Below are 25553 nucleotides of genomic sequence, written 5' to 3'. Positions count from 1 at the left end.
GGCTGCTGGGGCTCCAGGTCACTGACTTGACCCCCAGAGACCACTCATAGGCACTGTAGGTTGACAGCAACCGGCCGTCCAGAGAATACAGCAACACCTTGTACTGTGGAGAGGAAAACACACAATATTACTTTCAATGTATCTCCCCACCTGCCCCAATAGACTTTGACAATAAAGAGCCCTATAATATGATTGCTTAAAAAATAAAAAACATACACTTATATTACAGTTCTTGTAACCTTTTGATAGGATTTTAAAATGTGTCAAAAGTTATTTTCTGTACTCAATTGCAGAACATCTTCAACCGAGGTCAGCTTTATCAATAGATTTACTCTGTAGTCTGTATTTCGGAGATTTAGGGAGTCTTGTATAATGACGTATTTCATTAAACCATTCTCTTTATACAGATTATGTTTTACTTACTTTATAGTTTCTCATGTCTCCTGCTCTAGTGGGAATTTTCTCAGCAACTTCTCACCCTATTTTAGTATCTATGATTATAGACACTTATTTATGATACATATATCATGTGAAACGTAATAAGAAGGCCTGGATAGTCAAACTATAATCTACTTTAATGGAGGGCCTTGAGTGTGTTCATGTTTGTATATTTTTCCGCGGTTTCGACTCTCAATGGACTGTTTTCAGCCAGCTGCTTCAGATTGTTTATGTGAAACATTAAGTACATGCTCAAAATATCTAGCAGGGAAGTTCATCTTTTATATTCTCTTGTGAAATCTTAGGTGTTTAAAGCAAACAGCTCACCTCCAGACAGCTATCCCACACTGCCAGCACACAGCCATTGGGAGACCACTCCAACCCTGCCAGGTCCTGAGTCTCAGTCTCAAAATGCTGTGACAGTCAAGGTATATCAAATTCATTTACACACACAACTGCATGTACCACATCAAATTTGAAATAATTAATATGCAGAGTTTACTTTAATGTCTATCATGTTTAAGATCAGCCTCTTGTGTACGTTGGTCAAACAAAGCCATTCAAATACAGCTCCAAAAATCCTTTTTTAGATGCTTTACAAAGTAATATACAGTCACAGGAGGATACTGCATGTCTTTTAAGTCACCTACATTTAGATTTATTTGACTGATGCTTACTTAGATTACTCAAATTTCAAATGTATAATCCTGGTCATAAAATATACAATTTGAATGTGCTGCTTACCCTGAGTAAATGCCAGTCGTCACACACGAATACGCTGACAAAGTCTTTGCAGTCACGGCGTTCAGCCAAGGCCATGTAGCAGCCATCTCTGCTGAAATCAATACCTTAGGGTCAAAGATGATGGGAGAACGCCCGCATTAAACCAGTTATAAAAACACAAGTATAATAAGATCTTCCAATGTCACCACAACTGACAAGTTTAACTCAAAAACACAGTATGTTAAAAACACACACCAATTAGAAATCAACCTAGAAAGAAATGTAGTTTCACTCTTACACTGTACAAGCTAGTCAAGTACAATTCTATAACGGACGTATAAAACAATCATTCCGGTTTTAACATTTTATCTGTGCTGACTTTATTCAACACTCAGAGGTTAAGAAACAGCAGCAGCAAGGAACAATGACACAATACAAATGAATAAAGTAATAATAAAACTGTCTGTTGACTTGAAAGCCAGTTATCTACTCTGATAACTGAAAAGGTAACCTCATAGCTCCATGTTTATTTTAGTCAATGTTATAAATGAGACACTCTGGCATCATCAGGACGATAGAACATTACCCTGGTGCTCGTATAATTTAAATGAGGGTTAGAGGATACATGGGTTGCAGAGGGACTTGCATGCAGAAAAACGGGGAGAGTCACGGACAATCATTATTCCTCAAGCTGCTGACAGGCCTGTTATGAAGAGCATGCCCCATTTACTGAGGAGGAGCACAGCTGTCAGCAGAGAGGACCAGAATGTGGCCTCCTATCCAGGGTCGCGCCACAAGGTAAAGGACGGCACGTGATTCATGGGGCATGCTGAGACACTCTGAGCACTGGCCCTGCCCTCAGGTACTCCTGGTAATGAATATACACTCATAAGCCATGAGAAAATAAATACAACAATATCATTCTCATACTGACCCTTCTGGCATGCTTTGGGATACTTGATGTAAGACACAGCTTTGGTGCAGAGGGACCAGACGGTGACTCTCAGCTGTCAAGGCACCAGAGGAAAAAGGGAAAAAGCACTGTGGGTTACTTCGCAAGTGAAAGTATGACAAACACATCATGCTGTCCAGCGGCACAAAGAGCATAAATACATTGACGAGTGAAATTATATATACATTGATGATTGAGAGTTTAGAAAAATCCTAATAACAATATATAAGCTTATATTAGCATTGTAATATACACACATAAACATCAAACATGGATCCTTCAACTGTAGTTATTAAAGAATTGTGAAAAATTAGTGCACAATAAGTGGGACAATTGTCAAGTTTAAAAATAACATTTCACTGCTCTCTAGTGGATAATCTGAGGATATTTAGAAACAAACTGGCATTATACAAACATGTGTTTGGGATTTTTATCTTTCATTTCTTGTTACTTTCCAGTCGGAGGGCCTTGTGTCTTTGAAGAGGTCTACTGTACCTCTCTGTGAGGGCAATGAATGAGACACTGACATGGAACCCAACCACCGTTAGATGGATGGCCCTGTAGAGAACCCATATGATAAAGGTTTACAGTCACCGAGAGGAATTTAAGGATACTATAGGGCCCCCTTTTAAATTAGGACTATAGCACTCATCAAACTAACAGATCCAAAACAACATCTTGACATTAGTGGGAAATAACGACCAGTCCATTGATGTAATGCTAGACAAGTGTGACAAATTAATAACTAGTTGCATATCCAGCAGGTTGTGTACATTCCCTCCAATGAAAGCAGTGCCAAAGGATAACTATTTGGCTACAAGTCGGCATAACAAAGAGGCAACATGTGGTAATGCTCTGTTTTGAAAGTAGTACTCAAATATCCACCAGTCTCCCTTCAATAGGATTGATGCCAACACAAGCTGTTGGCACTCAGCCATAAGTACAGCATATTTTAACTCAAGGACCGGTATGATGTGTGGTATCTTGCCCTTCAGAAACAAGGAGCACATGACAGCCTTTGAGACACTGCTAGAGAAACTGTGGTCTGTGTACAGCTGCCTTGGTGTTAAGGTGTTCACAGAGAAAGCTGCAGTCCCACAGTGTCAACATAAACAGGAGAGTGCCAGTCCATAATTGTTTCATTTACATACACATGCATGGCGAAGAATAGACATCCACATTCATTTTCTTCATTTACACTTCGGTGTGACAATTTGTAGTTTGACATACCTGTAGAGTTTAATAGTGAAGTGTTTTGTCCTAATGCTACAAAACAAAGATTTGTTTTGTCCAATTGTTAAACACAACCTAGTCATAACAAATAATCCAAAAATGAAGGCCATGCAAGCACAACACTGCAACATTAAGGGTGCTAGATGGATGGCACTCACGCTTTCCCTTAGAGCAGGGGTGTCAAACTCAATTTCATCGTGGGCCACATTAGCATTATGGTTGCACGCGCATGTGCACTAGCAAAGAAGACTAAACGCATCGCTTTTACAGGGAAAACAAGTAAAGTCGCCTTGACAGAAATGACAAAGTAGGGGTTAAACAAAAAGTGAAAATGAAAATGTGATTCATTATTTTTTAAAACAAATGTTGGCACTCGATCACACACACACACTATACGATGCCATTAGGTACTGTGTATTCTTTCGCAATTCAAGCTTGTAACAGAACAATATACAATTTTTGAAATTCTCAGCACAATCACAGTTAGTTGTTAGTTGCACACACATATACATAGATTTTTGGGAATACCCTTAATGCTTTATTTTGCATTTGGGAATGTTCAGAGCTAAAAACCACTGAAGTGGCGAGGCTTTCATCATAGTGTCCAGACAGACATTTGAACTGGGCCCAGTCTGTCACCCAACTTGGCTGAAGTGTCGACCCTCCTGTTTGGTCAGGACGTCCAGCTGTGTGGTATCTGTAATAACACCTCACTGCACGATTCCTGGACATCCCCTCAGACATGGTGCCATGGCAACCAATGTCAACATCACTCAAACACAAACAGACTTGCACTTCTAAGATGCCTTGAACCCAGAACAGTGGGGGTGCCGGGAGACCGAAAAGGCAGTGTAACTTTAAACTGGGTGGAGGGAGGGTAGCATGAAGAAAATAGGTGGGAAATGCTTTTCCATGTGGGGTGGTATGCAACAAGATCCGTAGCTGGTAAAGTTACACTTAAGATGGAGTATCTTCACCAAGGTGAGCTGCAGCTTAGGGATGGGGGTAAGGAAGAGCGTGGCATGGAAAGGCAAAACTCCAATACAACAGCTGCTGGAAAAATGTACGTCTGTGCCGGGGTTAGCATAACTGAAACTGCTGATCAGTCGTTTCAGACAAGTACATTTTATTAGTGCTTCGATCACTGCATGTCCGAGGTCTTCTCACATTCGACCAAATTATGTGGTTGTGAAGGTTTTTGAACATAAAAGATAAATAAAGGGAAATGAGGAGCATATACTGTTTATAAATATATATGACTATAAAACAATCCACATTATGCTCAAAGCCGCAAATCAACAGTTGAGAGGAAACTGCATCTTCAAAAAACCACCCATACGAACAAATTCCAAACTTCATTGCATCACAAGAAAAAGTGTTGATCGGTGGAATAACTAATGATGAACTGAAATACTGTGCAACTTTATCTAAACTAAAACAATTATTTAGAAACCAAATCCTGAATGGTTATGAGCAGGACCTATGAACTCATGCTTGTTATTTCTTGTCGTTGACGGTTTTGGTTTACCTGTAAAGATTATTTGTTTTTGTTTGTTTTGTACAAAGGAATGATTTGTTTAAAACAATGAATCAAATATCACGGATGCTGATGACCGGAACTTTTATTTTCATGAACAATGTATGCCAGAGGGGGTTGGACCAGAAAAGTTGTAAGCTTCTTCTTGCCCCTTTTGAATATGATGGAACCTATTTGATAATTTATTTTTTATTTGTATACCTTGTTTTTTTATTTAGCTTATCTTTGTTATTATCATTATTGTTTGTCTTGTTTTTTAACATGTTCAATAAATTGACTAAATATATATAAGACCTTATTATTTATATATATATATATACACAGTGGGGCAAAAAAGTATTTAGTCAGCCACCCATTGTGCAAGTTCTCCCACTTAAAAAGATGAGAGAGGCCTGTCATTTTCATCCTAGGTATACCTCAACTATGAGAGACAAAATGAGAAAAAAAATCCATAAAATCACATTGTCTGATTTTTAAATAATTTATTCACATCAGACAATGTGATTTTTTTTTCTNCTCTTTTCCTCCATACCCAAATCTCTTAAAAAGGGGCTGCAACGGATCTGATACAGACTGATCCAGATTTGAACACTTCTGTGACGTCACAGAAGTGGCCGCCACTTCTGTGACGTCACAGAAGTGTTCAAATCTGGATCAGTCTGTATCAGATCCGTTGCAGCCCCTTTTTAAGAGATTTGGGTATGGAGGAAAAGAGAGAGGGTTGTGTTTTCTGACACTTGGTGAGTTCCCTGGAACACCGGGGACACATATTCATGTATAAAAGACGTACTAAAGTGCATTTTGCATGATAGGTCACCTTTAATTAATTAATTATTTATTTCGTAAAAAGAATGATACAAGCTTTGAGTAACAATCAAAAAGGTCTTGGTTTCCTTCTCTTCTGCAGCACCTCTACTGATAAGCGGGATTTTGGATCTCCCTTATTGGAGATCGCTGCTTGTGATATTTCCTTAAAGCTGCGATAGTGACTAAACAAACATTTGTTGTACATTGAATTCTTCAACATTATTACTTAAAACAATACTTTATTACCCTCATGTCAGGTGCGCATCCTCAATCATATCACGTGGAAGAAAATCACACAGTTTGAGCATCCAGCAGCCATCAACAACACAAAGGCAGTGAGTATTTTTCCATCCTTCCTGATGAGCCTTGCAGGCCTTGCAGTTTAGTTATTAACTCTTGTTGTGTTTTAAGGTTGTATATAAGGAAGTGGTGAAAAGGCCCGCTGTTTGCAGTGATGACCTATCGCTACACAACATCACAATTGGCAACACCCTCTTCAACACACAGAGCAAATGTATGTCAGCTTTTGGATAAAAAAACATTCTCTCGGCAGTATTTGAGTAAAACGACTGAGTTCAGTAAGCCAACTTTGTTTAATCACAAACTCTCATTTGTTTTGGTCTCCACTCCAGATGAGATCTGCCCAACGCCAGTCCAGCTTCCTGTAGTTAAACCAGACCCAGACCGAGCCAACCCTAAGATTGGCGTCTCCACCTTGGCATTCAGCTCAGACAGTCGCTATCTAGCCACCAAAAACGGTAAGACTTTTCACCCTTATTTTTGACCATCTTTTTATTATATGTAAAGTAGAATGGCACTCTGAGAGCTACACTCGCCTATAGTGCATTCTCATCCTTTCTGAGTTGGGAAGTCGTTCTTCACAAACACCCTGGCAGTTTTACTTTTGAGTTACATGTCTTTTTTTATTTCTTTATGATATGTCGAAATCTGAATCAGAATAGTGAAGTGAAACATAATTTGTGTATCTGCTTTGTAATGTATTGGGTTATTCATTGGCCCATGCTAAAACCTTTCTTTAACCCTGTATAAAAAAATACGGTAGCAAAAACAAGCTCCTTGCCGTAGGTTATAACAGTTTACATTATTTTGATTGTAAACATCGACTTTAGTGTTCATTTATTTGTGATGCAATATTAGCGATTCTTTGCTCTATAAACTGAGAGTGGCTTTGAGTTTGTATCTGTTTCTCTGACCGTAGACAACATGGCCAGTGTTGTCTGGGTGTGGGATGTGCAGAAGATGAGCCTGGTGGCGGTGCTCGAGCAGACAGCGGCCGTGCGCTGCTTTCAGTGGGACCCCCGACGCCCCCGTCTGGCTCTCTGTACAGGCAACACCAAACTCTACCTCTGGTCCCCAGCAGGCTGCGTTTCTGTCCAAGTCCCCACTGAAGGTGAAGTCTTCAAAGAGATCAAAATGTCCAGCAGCTTCAATACAAAGCCTATGATGTTCTCAAATATAGAATAAGCCGGTTACATGAAAAGTCTCCTCCTAATGTCCTGGAACTCATGTTATGTGACATTGGTTTGATCCAAGTGAAATATGTGATGTCTGAATTCAAAAGGCAACGCTAAACAAATCTTTGGTATTTCATTTGAACTCTGAAAGGTGGGTGTGTTTGACTTAGAAAGTATAGAACAACAAACTAAATGATCCGTTTAGAACCCTAAAAGTTTATTGATTCTGTCTTTTGCAATGACAGTAACAAGTTCCATGTGTTTTCTAACAATGCAGTACCATTTTCTACTTTATTTTTTGTATGTTTAGATGTGTAGTCATCACAATTGCCCCTTTCTATCCTGCCAGGTGGCTTCCAGGTCCAGTCACTGAAATGGCACTGCAGCGGAGACTCTCTGATCCTGCTAGGGAAGGAGCAGCTGTGTTTGTGCTACATGGACAACGACCAGGAGGACAAGTAAAACTCACAAATACACAGGTTTCAAGAATAACTGGATTTCAGTTCTGTAGCCTTTGCCGGGAATGTGTTAAAGTGATGACAAAAAGACTCGAGGGTAACACTCCCCCTCCATCTTGCACATGTCGTGCTATAGATGCCCTCAGTAAAGGTTACTGGTATACTCCTTTTCTTATCAAGTAAAAAATGTATGGAAAACCTGCTCTGACATTCCTCCTGAGAGACATAGAATCAACAAATATCACTTTTTGAATGACCAAATGCATACAGAAGCACTAGTTCCAAACACTGTGAGAAGATAGTGGTTTACATAGTTTTATAGATTTCACTGTACATTTAGTTGTAAGTATTTTGTATTAGTTCTACTTTGAAATTGTTTAATTATTTTGAATAAATGTTGTCATAAATAATGCAGCTTACGGTCAGTTACTAAAATGTGTGGATCAAAATCTTTCTACCATTTATTAAATCTGTGTTCTCTGCCCAGGCACTACTAAACATACAGATTAGCAACCATTTTACCTGACTTTAAGAATCACCTGTCTGATGTTTTATTTATGAAGCTTGAATGTTGAGCCATTTTTTTTACATTTATCCGTCTCTATTTTCAAAGCTGACTTTTCATTCTTGTGCTACAAATATTTAAAACAAAAAGTAAGCCTTCACATTTTTGTCATAATCTCTTAATGAAATACTTCAGAATTGGCAATGAAATATTTATTTTTCTACATGAATCCATGAGTTGACTGCATCAAAAATAACAACAGATAAATAAAACTAAATTAGTATTTACAAAGCCATATAGAATATTCCTTTTTAAAAAAACATCTTTCATGCAAACCCAACGTGCAGGGAACATGCACGGGTAAAGACCGGAAAAGGCATTTTGGGACACAATTATTCACTAACATTGTTGAACATGAAAATATGGCCTGTAACCTTTGGTAGCACAACAATGTATTTTAGGTGAGTACAGGAAACAATCCTGTTATCCTATTCATCAGATACAAACAGCATGTTGTTAATGAACCGATGTTTTGTGTGCATGCATTTTACTTTGTAACCCAACCATTATTCCACTGCACAGTTCAGTGCCACTTAGTGCAAATGTGCCTTAAACCAATGCAAGATCTTTAAGTTAAATTACAAACAAACTAACATAAAGACACTGGTTTCAAATTCAAGTTGCATAAAACATCTGTAACATACAAGAACATTTGAGCTGTGTTAGCTAATGCAGCTCTACAAGTAGTAGATGAGTACCCGCTCTGAGCAAAGACATTTAGGTGGATGTAAGCATAGAGAGCACAACATTGGCAAATAAGAGAGAAAGGTCAATGCAATATAAGTATTATCTCAAGTCTCATGGACTCTGAGGAGTGTATTACAACTGTTATCTTCCATACTCAACCCAGAGCTTTTATTTATAGCAGTGTAGATTCTGAAACAGTTTCCCTTTAGTAGCATTTATTAAATAATTAAACTTTAGCCATTGTTTGCTTTCCTATTCTGTAAGGCTACCCAATGTCCCTGTGATCTGAATAATGCAATCCTTGTTGTTTAGAAGCGAGCCCAAACAAACAACATCCTTAACCAAGAAATAACCTGTCTTTTGTTTGCATTTCTCTACCAGAATCTCAATTTTTGACAGTCTCTCAATTAGTGGTTAGACGAAGAGTAAAATACTACAGTAAGCTGAAGAATTGATGCAAGAGCTATGTCCTTCTCACAAATGTTTGCCACACGGACTGTGGGGGGCTAAAAACACGAAAATACAAAGACAGTCCATGCAGTGTTGCACATCATTTACCTACAGTGGGCTGACCTCTTGTCTGCAACACCAACTTGAGGGAGGTGTGGACTTCTCATGGGCTCAGCGTACACACACAGATTGCGTATTACACCGTAGTAAAGCTTCCCTCACACAGGGCAGTGTAACCAGACACAGGGGCTGAACTAGGTTGTAATTTGGAGAAACTGACTTTTAGAAGCCGATCTTGCCCCTGGTTATGGAGTAGCCCAACTTTGCCTCGTTATTGATGAAGGACATAATTCCCAAATAGGTCTCGATGAGTAAGGGTTTCTCCAGGATCAGGACACCATTAGCCCGACCGGGGATGGGGTGCTCCTTGTGGGCTTTCTTCACTGCCTGCACCATCTGGGTTCGGAAGTTGTCCAACTTGGCAAGAAAGAGCAAAAGATCATGAAACCTCAACAAACCTTCCAAAACACAACCTTTCAGAACATTGCCCAAGGTACTGTTGTTGCCTTGCCAGTAAGAAAGGAAACTTTGAATATAACTGTTCATACACAAAGCTGTGTCTCCACTATTTAAAGATATATTAGTAACTGTCTCAAGAGATTACGATTTTTCAGTTGGGCTGTGCCTGTATATGCTCCATATTCTGCGTGAATGAACTGCTGCACCAGTGGTCGCCATTGTTTATCTTGAAATGGGCAGAACGTCAAGCTTTAAATCCTCAGATGTTTCTATCAGGTGATTGCATTGCTGTTTTATTTAGATGAAAGGAATATACCTGGCAGAGGGAGGCCACTTTCTCATCGGCGTGGGCCATGGGGTGCTCAGCGAGGGTGGCGTAGGGCATTTCTGTAGACCAGGGGTTCCAGCGGTTTATGAATGAGGCCCGAGGACGTTTGTCCCACTGAACACGAATCCCGTAGCCTTCTCTCCTTTAAAAAAAACCACATCTGTGTAAGAGCAGTGGAATATTTTAGCATCAGCCAGCTACTTGTGGCACTAGCTCACCAAGCTGAGCGACCTATGTTTAAAAAGAAACCCAGCTTTTTTAAATCAGAAATCATACAGGATATTTTTTCAATGCTCTCATACATTTCTTTATATTCAGATTAACCCTAACTTTTTTTTCCCTACCAGTAAATCATCTTGTTAACCTTTCTATAGATGCATTCAAGCTTATGATTACTAAAAGAACTATACTACCAATTGTAAAAATACTAAACATTCTGTACGATAACTTTTGAAGGATTTCTCATGGTACTTGGAAAGCTAGAGTTCTTTTTAACACTGGCATTAATAACTTAAAAACGTTCTGTTGGAAGTCTTCGAGCATACTTGTTGAGGGATTTGGGTGGGAACTCAAACTCGCCCACTGAGATGGTGTCTACGGCGTTGAGAGAGATCCTGACGACCTGCTGACACAACAGGTTGAGGAAGTCGTACTTGCACACCAGCAGTGACCTGCGCACACACCCAAAACATGTTAGATATCACCTTAATGTCGTGTCATTGTATGTGGTATATTTCCTCAAATATTGGGTCAACAAAATATACTTTTTGACTTACCTATCAGTTATAAGCACTAGTCTTTCCTTCTCATTGTTCCAGTGGTCAATTCTGCAGAACACCCATATCAAATTGACAAATATTCCAGCTGCGTTTTGACAGTTTTAGAACACAATAAGAAACCTGGCCTTCAACTGTTGTCTTTTACGGAGTTATAAAAAGTTAAGAATATAAAATAATTTAAAAAAGAAATCAAGACGTTGGCAGATGTTTGTGATCATGTAAAACATACACCCATGGATTAAACTAAATTAAACATTTAATCTGTAGCTTTTAACAAATCTCCAGCTGATCCCTCTTTGTGTACAGGCACGTGCCCGGATAGACCTCAGAGGGGTCTTCAGCACCTGCCCTTTTGCCCTCCTATTAGGCATGTTTTTTATCTGGCTGTCTGACTATAGTGTGTAGCAGACTAACCGCCGGCCTATGATGCTGCAGGATCTGCATTCTGATTGGCTAAGGCATTTGTGTGATTTACCTTTTACCTGGTTTACCGTTTACATGTGTTCAAACAGAAAAGGATTGGTCATTAATTAACTGTCATGTAGCAGTGCTTGAACCAACCTCCATAATTGGTTTGTTTTTAAATACATTGATTTTAATACCCCTTTTAAAACTGTCACAAAAGTAGTCATATTTATTAAATTAGTAACATAAATGTCAGCGTGCCCTTTTATGAACCTGGGCCCCTGCACCTCTAACATCCTCTGCACGTGCCCGTATGTGTATAATAATTTAAACAGAGGTGGGAGAAGTACTTAGATTTTGTACTTAAGTAAACATAGAAGTACCAGACTGTAATACTCTGTTACAAGTAAAAGTCCTGCATTCAAAAGTTTACTCAAGTACAAGTACAAAGGTAATGGCATCAAAATAAACTTAGTACCAAAAGTAAAAGCACCTATTATGAAGATTTGCCTATTTCAGAATAATATTTTATCAAAACTGGTAAAAATGCAGCACTTAAATGTATTGTTTATAATTCACATTATTAATCCAATTATGTAAAGTAACTAAAGGTACCAAATAAATGTAGTGGAGAAAAAGTACACAATTTGCCTCTGAATGGTAGTGGAGTAGGTTAGAAGTACAAAGTAGCATAACATGGAAATACTCAAGTAGCTTAATGTATCAGGACATTATTTTAGTAAATGTACTTAGTTACTTCCCACCCCTGATTTTAAACATTGCATCGCACACAGCAGCTGATCCAAACACATTGCTGGGTACTTACTCGGCTAGCAGCCAGACGCTGAGCACCTCTCCATCCTCGGAAGGGAGTGCCACGGTCCTGATGTCGCTCACTGCCTGCTCAATGGTACCTGGCTGAGATCAGCATCACACAACTGTCAGTTATCACCCTTTCCTCCCTGCGATGTGCTTGTGCCGCTAGTATACACAGCGTGCTATGATATTGGTCGTGTTTGTTTGACTGTTAAGAGCAGTGTGTTGTAGGGACACCCTGAAAAGAGACATGCGCATACACAAACATCGCTGTAGGTGGAGATGAACTTACCCTAAACACGAAGTAGTCCTTCACTTTCGCTTGCATTGTGGGGTTATGCACATGAAAAGGCGTCAGCGTCTGTAACGGGGGGCAGCAGGCCACGGAGGCTCCGTAACCGAGGCTTCGCCCGGCCTCCGGCGGCGTGAAGGCAACCTCAACCCCCTCCTCGGTTTCTGCAGGGTGGAGGATCGCAGCACTCTCCGCCTCCACGGTGTCGTTCAGCCGGAGCATCGTGCAGCAGTCTCCGCTCCGCGACTATGTGCGCCAAGTGTTAGATTAGACGCTGTCTTTCGGGAGATGAAGACTCACCCATTGCGCACAAATAATGTTTTGATTGTGAGGGCTCGGAGGAAGTGGTGTCTTCTTGCCTCACTTCCCCCCTTTCATTTCCTTCCTCTTAAAGAAACATTACGGGCTCATTACAGAAACAGGTGTTAAGAATGGATGGGCCCCTTTTTTGTAATTATCACTTCAACTATGGCTAAATAATGTTAGTTGGGTGTCAGTATTATTTTTACGCACCCATTTAAAACGTTATTGTGGGATTTTCATGTCTCCATATTTGAAACCCTCAGCCTCCAATTACAGCTTCAAAATACAGGGTTTCTCACAATGGTTGCTTGTAATCGTAATTCAAGCAATTGCCATTAATGATCTAAATCATGAAGTTAGTTTTAGGATTGGCTGTTAGACTCTTTTTATTCAGTTTTACCGAGTGTCAGAAGCCAGAGGATGGTTAGCTGAAATCAGAGCCCTTTGCTCATAACCTTATAGGGTTTCATTAAGGGCCCATCAATAAACTATCAACAAAATCAATGTTATTTTCCCTGCCTCTGTGATAATTTGCTCATGTTGGTGAAAATGATGCCGAAAATACTTAATAACGCATCCTTTTATTTCATTTTAGCCAATATAAATATTGCAATAGAAGATCATTTTAATAACTTTCATGTGACCAATTGACTCCGAATCCATACCAATATTGTATTTTCTTTTATTGGATTTTTCGCTTCTTCTTGCTTCTTGTTCTTATACTTTGATGAAAATGCAGCCGTTTTAATTAAACTCTTGGACTTTTTCAATAGATTCCAAATCATGTGACCTTATTACTCCAAATCAATGCATAATTGACTTAATACACTTTAAACTAGGACGCACATCTTTTAAAAAAGATTTTAGTGTTTTTCAATTTTGTAAAACTTACACAAATTCACGAGTTTTTTGTTTTAAAAGTCTTATTTCTTTTCAATGGCTTTCATGTTTTGTGAATTAATGACACCACATAAATTAAGCATTGTATTATTACTGGACAAATAAGAAAAAACTTTTTTATTGGATTTTAATGACTCTTCTGTTTAATATGAACATGAGCAGTTTCTTTTTTGAAAAGCATCATTTATTTTCAATAGCTTCAATGTCATGTTACTCAAAGACTACAAATCAATGCAGCATTTTCAGTTTGGACTGGATCAGTACACACCTCTTTTTAATAGTCCTCAGAGCTTTTTGTATACGAACATTATTAAATTAAAATGCGCATATATTTAATTGAAAACTACATTGACTCAAAATCAGTTGTATTACTACACTGGACAAGTAAGACACACATTTTATATGAATATTTATGAAAATGTTTGCTTTTTAAAGTATAGCTAACCTTTAAACTTAACCTGCTGGAATTATTGAGGAAGAAAATAAATAAATAAATAAAAGTCGTTTTATAGTCATCTACATTTGTTTTCTGGTAAGTATTTGTTTATCTCAGCCAATGAACAACCTCAGTGAGATTACTTTATCTTACTATGTCATTAATGTTTAAACAAGTACAGATCTAGGTTCAAGTCTTTTATTGTCATATGTACAAAGCTATAGTGTAGTTATGACAATGAAATGATTAGGTCACAGGCTCCTCCGACAGTGCAACACAATAAAACAGTTAATAGTGCAAGTAAATAAAATAAAATAGAATATAATAGAAATCGTGCAGAATAGTCTATAGACAAGTATTTGGAATATTGATATATATCATTTGCAGACAGATTAATGTTATGGATGTTCTTTCAAAAGTTCAGGTGTTTAACAGTCTTATGACCTGTGGGATGAAACTGTCCCTGAGTCTGGTGGTTTTAGTCCTGGTACTGCGCTAACACCTGCCAGACGGCAGCAGATAGAGTTGCAGAGTATCCTGGACTCAGTCCATAAACTACATACTATACTTACTATGTCGTTTTTTTGCATATTTTCGACATACTATATACTATGTCGTTTATTCCGATTTTTTCGCCAATATTATAGAATTTGTTGTTTTTTTGCATATTTTCCTAATAATATCATTTCTGATATTTTCAACTTTCGACTATAATACTTATTTTTCATATATTTTGGACATCCTAAACTATGATGTTTTCTCTTCAAATTTAAATGATGTCATTTCTACAACATTTTCAACATATTATAATATTCAGTTTTTTCAGATATCCTTACATACTAAACATTTTTTCTGATACTTTCGAGGCTTTTATCTTCGTTTTGATTTCCGTTAATATACTATGAATGTTTTTTGGGATACTTTCGACGTACTATACTATTTCATTTGATATTTTGGATATACTATACTATGACTTTAAACAGCCTTTGTTTACTCCGATAGTTAACTTTAGCTTACACTAATGACAATATAAATCCTGCGACACATGCTAGGTATCACTAGATACACAGAAGTTTTCTCTAAGTAATTCCTGACGGAGACCGACAGCTCATAGATACACACTAGACGTGTCATTTAAAAAGCACACAGGTTTTATTGCATATCAATTTCATGTATAAATTCTTCATAGCATTGGAAAGATTACATTTGGTATACATTGCTATTCTACAGAATTAACATCAGAGTCATATCTTTTCAATGAAATTTCTCTAAAGTACATCTTCAATAATCACAAGCATCAAAAGAACTGCAATTTTTCAGAATTGTTCAATATTATTCTACAATCCTTTATTGTTTTTCATTATGTCTTCTCCCCCAAGTCTTTTCTAATGTCTTTCAGAGCCACCTGCCCAAACATCTGTAAGGCAGTCAAGAACTTGAAGTCAAACCTACCAATCTAACCACATGTACAATAAGTGCATCTACGGATTTATTTTTTTATTTTATTTTTTATCATTTTTTGATTTGATACACATTTCACAAATGGACATCATTATGACTGCTAAACACGTCATGCACAATATCTTTTTTTTGTTTGTTGTTTGTTTTCAATAAACATAACAGAGGAGATATACAACTCAGATTCAAACAAAACAAGCACCATCCATTTAAACCCATATTTTTCAATGATTTTTTTCTTCAGACAAATGCACCATTGTTTTTTCATTCTTTAAAATACTATACAGTTAAAAAGAAACAGTAAGTATATTTTTACTTTCTCCTGTAACAGTGGGGGGAAAACAGCAACCATGTTCTATTATGCTGAAAGAATTTTCAGCGACCATCTGCCAGAATACTTTCTGAAGTTGGCAAAATTGAATACTTCAATGCCTTCAATTCCTTAGCTTTACACAGCGCGTACTTATTACAGTAGTCCATGACATGAGTTACTACATATAGTCAACCTTAAAACATAGCAACCGAAGCCTTTATGTTTTATAACCACAACTTGTGAAAACAATGTGTTTACCATGAATTAAATCTCATTCAGTAGAATTTAAAAAAAAAAAGACTTTTGTCTTTAGAAAAATGAGATGATGCAGCAGTCCCAGCATCACACTACCACCTGCTGGCGTGAATACAAATGACAGTGCTTCTGTTTCAATTGTTCTATCTATCCATTTAGGTTGCTCATCTATGCTGAAAATGAAACCAGTCTGAAAATGTTTTCGTGTTCTATGTTTTCTAGAGACCTAAGCCTGATCAGGTTATGGCTTGGACCCACATGGTTTAAGTACGACTTTGAAAAAACAGCATCAGGCCTAGTTGTGAGAGTCCCAGCACACAGGGAGGACCAAGGCAACAACAATCGACAATGACCACCCCCTTGCTCCGGCAGCTATCTACAGTTATCTACATTAAAATGACTCATGCCCTCCATGATACAGCTACCTAGTGGACAACATGGAATGAGTTTTAACTATGATCTCAGAAAACAGTGAATAATTAGTCCAAATCATGATCAAGTGTTTATGTTTTTCCTGTCAAGAATTAACTAGATATCGTTTTGCATGTGTTGGAAAGACAAACTGACATAATTATGTACATTTTAAAACCACCGGTTGTTTAGTGTTGTTGGTTTCATGAGTCCTTGCCTTTATTCTTGCATGATAGGCGATTCTGTTGCTCCAATGCAGCGAAGACCAGATGTTCATGCAGACTTTGTGTTTAGACTTTTAAACCATATAATATAGGAAAACTAATAAAAAACGAATAATGTTTTTTTACCCTGCATGTTTAAAATAAAAAAACTGAGGGGAAAAGGAGCTTGACGTGTTAGAAACTAGTCAGATTCCATAATGCGACAAAGTAATGCCCTTCTCTGACATTCATAGTGAAAGTTGTCCAAGTCTCCTTCTATAATACTCCACCCAATTCAAGGACACACTCAGCATACTGGGTAAATGGTTGAATTGTAACATGAAAAAACTAAACACTGCAGGATGTTACATTGCCAAATAGTATCTGAGCTAACTACAGCTATCTTTCACTATAAATAAAAACAATTAATTCCATGGGTTCTTTCAAATTTTGGCACTCTAACGCATCAAAACCAGAGATTCAGAATCTCCCTCAGGTTCTGATAGGCGTTCATTCCTTCAGTATCAAGAGAAGAGGGATAAAATGACATCTTCATTTTCACTCCTCCAGTCATGACAAAACAACCAAAAATAAATACATACACACACTTCTGAAATCAAATATATAAGAGCGTAATAAGAAAACAAAAACAACGATGACAGCAAATGCAAGCCCCTTGGAAATTAAATGATTGTCAGAGAACAAAACATTTTCTATGGGTTATTTGGCACATACCACTCTTGCTATGAACATCTAGGTTATTTGTACATCATATGACAATATCATACAATTTTGGTCCTTCTCTAAAATAATTATATTAACAATTTTGCACTGTGGTGCCTACAACAAAACAATACTGTGGTATCTAAGAGGAGAGAAAGTGAATAAAATTAACAAATGATGATGAAATAAACAAGCAGAGAAAGACTTTCCTCATTTTTTGAGTATGATTTAAATTCATTTTCAGCATGATCAAATTGGGTAACCAATTACAATGGCTAATGTCCCAGATAGCTCATCAAAATCACCAGTTGCTTTGCACATTTCAACATTGAACGTCATTCTCCATGTAATCATCAAAAATCAACAGTCTACTGGAACTGAAATTTCCTCAAGTAACATTTAGTGCGGTTCTATTGTTGATTCTGCGGTTAAAACTGAAACAAGATCAGTTAATGAGTCGCACGTGATTGGTGGGGGAAACCTGGAGACAATAGTGCACGCGCCCACTATGTTCCAGGTGAAACAGCACCACCATGTGGACATGCAGTGCTGACGCAGTGCTGATGCTGCAGTGCTTGTAGAAGGAGGTGTACACAGACTTTAGAGACGTACTAGTCATTAAGTGTTTTTATGAGAGCCTTATGCAGGGTCTCTGTGGTGCTGGAGTGAGCCTTGTGGACTTGGGGAGGATCAGAGTAATGCAGAGTTTTAATGCTGTTGAGAAGCATTCAACATGTCCTTCACATCAACAGGAGCTTAGCAGTGCTTTCTTTTTGACAGAGTCTTGCGAGACGCCTCATCCAGGGACAATCTCTGTCTCCTTTTCTCTCACTCATACACACACACACACACACACACACACACACACACACACACACACACACACACACACACACACACACACACACACACACACACACACACACACACACACACACACACACACACACACACACACACACATATGCTCTCAAATGAACACACATATGCTCACAAACATATTTTTTCTATCTTAAATGTTTGTGACACTGAATTATTCTCCGGCGTCCACGTTTCTATTACTCATGTTCACTCAGTCTTTTGTTTCCATCCATTTGTGAAACTAACGTTCCTCCTACTCAATCTCCCACTTCGTCTCGCTCACTCTCTCTGGTCTATATGTGGTTGAGCGGGTGAAAGCTGCTCGTCTCAGACGGTCCACCTCCCAAGCTCAGCCAAGCATCCAGAGAGTTCTGGGAGGGCGCGTGCAAAGGGTTGTTCTCCGAGAGGGACAGCATCATTGCATAAGCCTGCACAAGAAGAAAAGTGGATTTTAATTGGAGGAAACTCAACATTTTCAAACACGTCTTTAGAAATAATTATCTTTTCTCAATGATTTTTTCCCCCACACTGATATTTGTATGACCTACTGTGCTAGGACATTAAATTAGTTATACATTGAATACCATACTATGTCCTTTTGTGACATTTGCATGGTGCTAATCCATACAGAGTATCTTTTGACATTGGAATATCAGACAATAAAATGTTCTTTTTGAAAAGACTTTTACTGGCATATTTGAAAATGACTTTTCAAATGACCTAATATAGTTTGACATATTTCCGGAAACACAAAATGGTGATGAGATTTTAAAATGTATGGAAAGGGTCTTAAAAAGACTTAAAAAAGCTATGGAATTTAGTTTCAGGATTCCCGCATTTACCCTGGTAAAGCAGGTCTAATTTAGGTCTTATTCAGAGCTCCATCATTTATTGGTGATGTTTATTGGTCATTAGTCTTGCATTATTGGACTTATTATAAAACTGAAGATCACAGAAAAGATAAAAGCAGTTTACAGGTAAAATGTTAGTAGGTTAGGTGAGAGGAAAAGTGGTGAGGGGGCGGGACGAGAGGCAATTTAATCCAGCTACAGTTACAGCCATTCTTAAATAAATATATTGTTTTAATTTTTTAAGCATCTGAAAACCTAAGAGTCCATCTTATCTCTAAAGCCTCATGAGGCATTTTTTCCTTCCTCATTTCTCTTTAGGACAAGATGTTTTTCTGTCCATCCCTCTTTGAGTGGACATTCAAAAGCCAGTAACATACCTGGGTTTTAGCCTGCCTGTACAATGTCTCTTTCAATGCCTCCGACTCTAGTGAAGTGTTAAATATGTCTTTAACATCAAAGGGTTGCTCGTCACTGGCTGCTTTACGTAACCCCTCCAGGCTCTTGGGAAAGCTGGGGAGACCCTCGAGGTCCAAGAGAGAGCCCTCGTCTATACACCTGCACACCGAGGGGTGAATGAACGGAGGAAATAGGGAAGTATGGATGGGTGGACGAGTAAATGGATGGACGTAAGTAGATTGATGGAGTGTTAATGCGATGGATGGGGGAAGAAAAATGGAAGGAGGAAGTTAAGGTGAAAGAAGAGAAAAGAAGAGGTATGATTAATATAAAAGACAGGTAGAGGAAACAAACTAGGAGAAGGTAAAGAAGAGAAGAGTAGGAGCTGAAGCTGGAACAGTCTTTTTCTAGCTTTGTTTAAGGGAATCTATACATTAAATCCATGTTTTAAGTCTGTAGTATTGGCATTAGCTACAATCAAAAGTAGGTATAACAGGCGGTTTCTGTTAAAAGGTTTGTTAAGTGCTAAATCACCTTATGTGGTGTTCAACTAAATAAATACCTGCGAGTGTGTTCATAGCTCATAGCTAACGGAGCTGCCTCCGTCTCTTCCTCCTCCTCGTCTTCCTCATACACTCCTGTTGTGACAGGAGATGGGGACTCAGGCGCTTCGTCGAGAGACTTCTCTGTCAGGCTGCCTTCCTCCTCTTCCTCATCATCGCCCTCCACTTCCTCGTCCTCCTCCTCCAGACCCTGGAGCCCTAGCTTGGAGTTGGACAAACTGTGGCTGGGTGGGCGTTCCTCCTCGGCTTGGTCTGATCTGCAGAGGGATCAAAGGTCAAAGTAGAGAGGACGTGTGAGTGTTATTGGCAACTGTTTCTTATAAGCTTCCGTATAAGTGACTTTCAGAATAATAAACAGTCATTAGAAGCTCATGTGAAGTTATGTGTATCTGGTCTGCGACAGTCCTTGTCCCTTGTGGAAAGAAAATCTAAAACATTGCTAAAAATGCAAAAGAACGTACATTTTGTCCGAGTCCAAAAAAAGCAACTTACACAGCTCCCTAAGCTTCTTAATAAAAATAAAGACGAATGTGAGCAGTCTACCCAGCCAATCAGGGAGAGTCAAAGGAAAAACACACTATACATCTGAATCATGGGTAGTGTAGTTTTAAAAGAAAGACGCATAGAAGAACTAACAAGGAAGCATATCTCTGGTGCTAATGCATGTTTCAAATGTGTTTTCTTCTTCTACACATTTTTTTTTGGAACCATTTCCTGACTATCTAAAAAACACGACTCATCACAGGCAGAGAGCAAACATAAATAATGTGTTGACAGCAGGCACAGTCCAACTCCACACACACAGTGTTTGTGCCGACAGTCTGCCCGGAGCGCTTTTCAAACGGCCCACACATGATTAATTGGCCCGCTCCTTAGAAACAGGGCAGGAGAGGGCCCGCCCCAGACCGGCTCCTCTGCACCCTTTAATGGTGGAACATACTCTGTGACTGAGGGAAGACGATGGCTGATCTGCAAACAGGCTATCAGCACACCACCATTATGACCTGCCATCTGTACATTTTCCAGCCAGCACTCCAACCTCCCCCCTTCCTCACCCCCAGACCACGATGTCATGGCTCATGATATCATTTCCTCTGGGAAGGCAAATGTACCCCTTCCATTTTTTGCCACACAGTGGACATTTATCAACTCGGACAGGATTACCTTTGGGAAGGGGTGCATAGGGATAGGATTGGGTCACACACAGTGGGTGGGTACATTTGGGTAGGGGGACTTTGGGGGGGGGGGCAAAAAAATTCTTCACTTTCAATCTAGATTAAATATCACCATAATCAAATTGTGGAGCTGTTTGGCAGGGGAAAAGCCCATGCTGTGTACGCAGAAAGAAGCGTAGCTCTGATATAGGGGGCCCTGGGTTTTGTCATTCAGTCTAAACACGTCAGTTGGGTGTTTGTGTTAGCGGGCTGGGGGTATGGATATAGCGGGTGGATGGGGGAAGAGCTCCATCATCAGTGGATCTCCTAAATAAATGCCTCAACCTGAGTCCCCCTCAGGGTCCAGACTGCCAGTCGTTATAGCCCAGACCCAGACAGGGAACCAGCTCCAACTGTAGTTTTATCCAAACCATAGAGCTCCAGCCATGGCCTGGGTCCTCATTCAAGCCCTAATTATGACCTGGAATACGGTCCAGAGGAGACAGATACTCCTAAGAACTGCAACACTGCAATGCTGGAAATGTTTTTCTTCTAAACCCCCTAACTTGTTTGTTTGAAACATCCTACCCTCAGAGCAGAAGTGCTGCCTCAGCATCTCCTCATTGTGTAAACCGGTCGGACAAAGTTTTCATGTGAGAAACAAGAGCCAGCACTTTTATTTTGACTGGCTATGGTGCTGACAAACGAGAGAAACTATTCTGCGCGGGCGGTTAAGAGCGATTACAGATAGTCATCCATGAACATATTTGACTTCAGTCACTCAAAGGGGAAACTAAACAGGAGGCTGTCTGGTGGGAGGACAGAAAGCATTATACTTAGTCTGAATTACAGATATTAAAATGTCAGACCAGCTTGTTGTGGATGAGACTCAGTATTGATCCCAGATGGCAGAGGGGCTTAGTTGCCACTGGGTCTGCTGGCCATAATGCATGTTGACAAGAGAGAGGGGGGTGGAGAAAGAGACGGACAGAAAGTGAGACTACCAGAAAGGAATTCACATTGAGAACTAAAGCAGGACAGAGAGTTTATTGAGTCAAGAATATAGGCAATATTTATTTCTTTTCTGTCATCTGGCCTGAAACTTCCCACCAACTGAGAAACTAAGACAAGTATTTTAGGACTGAACGCAGTGTGCTCAACTCTTCTTCAACTGGACAGGGTGGCTGTTTGTATTAAAGATCCGACAACCATTGTAATCACAAGTTAAGGTTTTAAAAGTGCAACAAAACACACACAGGATGATCACTCCTGCCAGTTACTGGTAAGTAGATTCATTTACCAACGTCATTGTATGACTGTAGATATGAATTTCTATTCTTCCCAATAAACAGCTCTAGCAAAACTTTATACATGGCTTACATTTTGACATATTGAAAACAATTATTATTATAAGCACATTTTAAAGGTGAACTAGAATATTTGTATTTTAAATAAATCAGCATGCATCAAATATACCATATATAATATATTATGTTTATGTGCTACACCTTTTTCCCTCAATGGTCTGCACAAAAAACATCAAAGTGCAAAAGTTAAAATAAATAGTGATTATCAAAAAAACTGCAGGTTGTTTGTTTTATTTAATTTGCAATAGCTTATACAAATTGCAGTTAGATAACTTAGTTGAACCAATTCAAGTTAGTGTCAGTATCTATAGTCAGTATGCAGGTCAATAATGCCTTACAAATGTACCCACCAGAGGGCACTGTGCACCAAGTGTTTGCAGGCTGTATTTGTGTACAAGGCAAAGAAAGGGGTAATAAAAAAAGTAGTGAACTAATGAACTGTTGCTTTAAGTTAACAAGATGTGTTTGTCTCTGTTTTTCCATATCTGTCAGGACGACATTTCCTAATAAGGGAAGAGGTTTAAAATATGTCTTAATAGTGAGGACATTTCGTCGGTTAGTTTTGCTTGACAGTTGGGCTTGCAGTTAGGTTTTAAAATGAGGTTGGGGTAAGAATTAGAGCTTGGCATGAGGTGTAGAGGGTTAGCCTCATGGATCAAATGTAATCACTTTTTTCTTAATACAAATGTGGCCTGTGCGTGCAAGTTTTCTTGTTACCTCTTTTCTGTGGAGCTTGAGGCCTGGTTCATCTCACTGTTGGAAATGAAGTTGCGGATTTCTGAGAAGTATGAGTCCTCCTTTTCATCTAAAAGTGCATGATTTTCTGGCTCGGAGTTTGGAGAGGAGATGGTGGTTCCCAGGTTGGAAAGCATCCCGGACTGTTGGCTCACTGTTGGGGGAAGGAGAGCAGACACACATCAACACACATACAAACACATGGATATGCACAACAACAACAACACACACACAAGGGCGTGATTAAAATGATCATTAGACATACAAAATATATGAATGTAATGAAATTGTTAAGTAAATTGATTTGTACACATTTTTTACATTTTTGTAATAGTTTATAAAATAAAAATTGGGGTTGTTCATTTCTTATGGTGAAAACTTTTTGAAACTGGATAATGTAAACAGTGACCACGGGACAGTGATGGTGTAGTTAACAAATTATAAGTATAGCAGTGTTTGTCTTAAGATGAAGAATGCTTTCTTTGTATATGTTTTTGGGATGTATGATTAATATGTTAAGCGGCAGATGCAATGGCCTAATTTAAGTTAACTATGAATTTGGAATCAGTGTTCACTGTTCTAATCAAAGAAACATTAAGAAACGCAACATCTGGGCACCCTGCCATAGAAACTTTGGTATGAACCGCCTGATATTAACACACTCAAGTAAAAAACTGGCATCCCTTGGTATTTTAGTAAGAAATTGTGTATTGTTGGCAATGTACAGCTCCACTAAGTTATAATATGTTGCATGAAGTGGAAACCAAGCGTATTGCCTTGTTTTTTATTAGGTTGTCATTCCCAATTTAAGAAAGCACAACTGTGAAGCATGGACTATTACATGTAAATTCTCAAATACGCAATCATTCAGTCAACAACTCTCTGTTCCTTCCATATTCAGTGGCACGCTGGAGGCTGTTTTTGGCAACACAGTAGGAAACGTAAGTGTGAATTCTTTAATTAAGTGGTTTTCCTACTTTATATCAATCACAAGTTAAAGTGAAGATTTAGAATTTTCCAAACGGGTAATATGAGCCATTCATTCAAACCATTAGCGTAACACAAAATATCAAGTCCCTGTTAAATAACTATGTTTCAGTTCTCACAGCCTCCCTTTTCTCAGAGAAAACTGAGTAAAATATGTTGAAAACTGACCAGGAATGTTCTCATGCTCGTGCTTCTTGAGATGGCGGTCGAGGTTGGTTTGCTGACCAAAGCAGCGGTTGCACAGGTGACACTTGAAGGGTTTCTCCTTGTTATGGATGTTGCGGACGTGGCGTTGAAGATTGGATGAGATGCTGAATGAGCGGTCACAGTATTTACATCTGTCAAAGGAGAGCAGAAGGTTGGGAAGGTGGGTTTAAATAAGCATGGCATATTAAGCAGGGACAGTATTAATGGAGATGTTACTATCCACCTACTGAGGTAAACAAAATGTTCATTAAGGCTAACCTTATTTCTTAAGAAAATGTATTCTAAATCATTGGGATCACGGTCAAGTAAGTAAAATGAATCTAGAAATTGATTCAGCCAAGCCAAAACAAAACAAAAGCAGAGCACAGCAAAGGGATGTCAAGTTTGGAGAGTAGGTGCAATACAAAGGAAAACACATTGTCTGTAGCATTTCAGAAGGATCAAAGAGTAGAATACCTGTAGGGTTGTTCCCCTGTGTGTGTCCGCAAGTGTCTTGTGAGGTTTGCCGAACGAGGAAAGATTTTCCCACAGTACCTGGAGGGCAGAATGGACAAAAATGGTAGTTGAGTATTCAGTGTATTTTATTGTCATTGCAAACATTTGATGCAGTTTCCATGTATGTAAAAACACACAGAAACACTGTGAATAATGCGCCAAACTACAAGGCACTTACCTGCAGGAGTAACGCTCTTTGCCTTTGCGGAGGATGGCGTCTGAGAGGGAAGGTGGAGGGGAGCGGAAATTGAACAGTGGATGAGCGTGTTGAAGCGAATTGTGTGGCATGTCCAGCTTCAGAGCACCAAAGCTCTCCAGCTTCTCTGTCATGTTCTCCATGGCTGACATCTGAGGAGATGGCAGAAAACAAAAAAGGGAGCAGGTGAGATCAAATATTTTCAAATGTATATATATAATATATATATATAATACATATATACAGTGTGTGTGTGTGTGTGTGTGTGTGTGTGT

General features: G+C 38.9%; 3 protein-coding genes across 9 annotated transcripts in view; 1 reads left to right on the top strand and 2 right to left on the bottom strand.

Moving 5' to 3' along the window:
• Positions 1-8414, top strand: part of wrap73 (WD repeat containing, antisense to TP73) — a 15404-nt gene extending 6990 nt beyond the window's left edge. The window contains exons 6-11 of the mRNA XM_010774884.1: positions 744-866; positions 5948-6025; positions 6102-6204; positions 6323-6448; positions 6910-7101; positions 7515-8414. Of these exons, the coding sequence (XP_010773186.1) occupies positions 744-866; positions 5948-6025; positions 6102-6204; positions 6323-6448; positions 6910-7101; positions 7515-7627 (735 nt within the window). The 3' untranslated portion in view covers positions 7628-8414. The remainder of the gene's footprint in view (positions 1-743; positions 867-5947; positions 6026-6101; positions 6205-6322; positions 6449-6909; positions 7102-7514) is intronic.
• Positions 8415-9521: 1107 nt separating this feature from the next.
• On the bottom strand, positions 9522-12822 carry tprg1l (tumor protein p63 regulated 1-like). Its single transcript, XM_010774881.1, has 6 exons — positions 12465-12822; positions 12183-12274; positions 10949-10999; positions 10718-10843; positions 10161-10314; positions 9522-9802 (listed from the first exon to the last, which is right to left on the bottom strand). Exons 1-6 carry the CDS (start codon positions 12684-12686, stop codon positions 9608-9610), a joined length of 840 nt encoding a protein of 279 aa, XP_010773183.1. The 5' UTR covers positions 12687-12822; the 3' UTR covers positions 9522-9607.
• A 5583-nt stretch (positions 12823-18405) lies between these two features.
• Positions 18406-25553, bottom strand: part of prdm16 (PR domain containing 16) — a 20797-nt gene continuing 13649 nt past the window's right edge. For 6 of the 7 annotated variants that reach the window (XM_010774873.1, XM_010774874.1, XM_010774876.1 and 3 more), the window contains exons 8-14: positions 25261-25430; positions 25044-25121; positions 24549-24718; positions 23376-23547; positions 20137-20394; positions 19556-19733; positions 18406-18755 (exon numbers count right to left, since the gene is read on the bottom strand). In XM_010774873.1, coding sequence (XP_010773175.1) covers positions 18621-18755; positions 19556-19733; positions 20137-20394; positions 23376-23547; positions 24549-24718; positions 25044-25121; positions 25261-25430 — 1161 coding nt within the window. In that variant the 3' untranslated portion in view covers positions 18406-18620. The remainder of the gene's footprint in view (positions 18756-19555; positions 19734-20136; positions 20395-23375; positions 23548-24548; positions 24719-25043; positions 25122-25260; positions 25431-25553) is intronic. The other variant, XM_010774878.1, reaches the window with a different exon arrangement.

Source organism: Notothenia coriiceps, unplaced genomic scaffold (genome assembly GCF_000735185.1).
Source record: "Notothenia coriiceps isolate Sejong01 unplaced genomic scaffold, NC01 NC01_scaffold00014802, whole genome shotgun sequence".
Classification (NCBI taxonomy): domain Eukaryota; kingdom Metazoa; phylum Chordata; class Actinopteri; order Perciformes; family Nototheniidae; genus Notothenia; species Notothenia coriiceps.
Note: the sequence above shows the minus strand (reverse complement) of the source record. Positions and strands in the feature narration are given on the sequence as shown.

What these genes read in the sequence shown, in the direction of transcription:
- tprg1l (XM_010774881.1), bottom strand. Translation starts at nt 12,686, where the DNA reads ATGCTCCGGCTGAACGACACCGTGGAGGCGGAGAGTGCTGCGATCCTC. An exon ending in AGCGTCTGGCTGCTAGCCGA is followed by an intron (nt 11,000 to 12,182) that starts GTAAGTACCCAG and finishes GGTGTTCTGCAG; the next exon opens with AATTGACCACTGGAACAATG. An exon ending in AAGTGGCCTCCCTCTGCCAG is followed by an intron (nt 9,803 to 10,160) that starts GTATATTCCTTT and finishes TTTCTTGCCAAG; the next exon opens with TTGGACAACTTCCGAACCCA.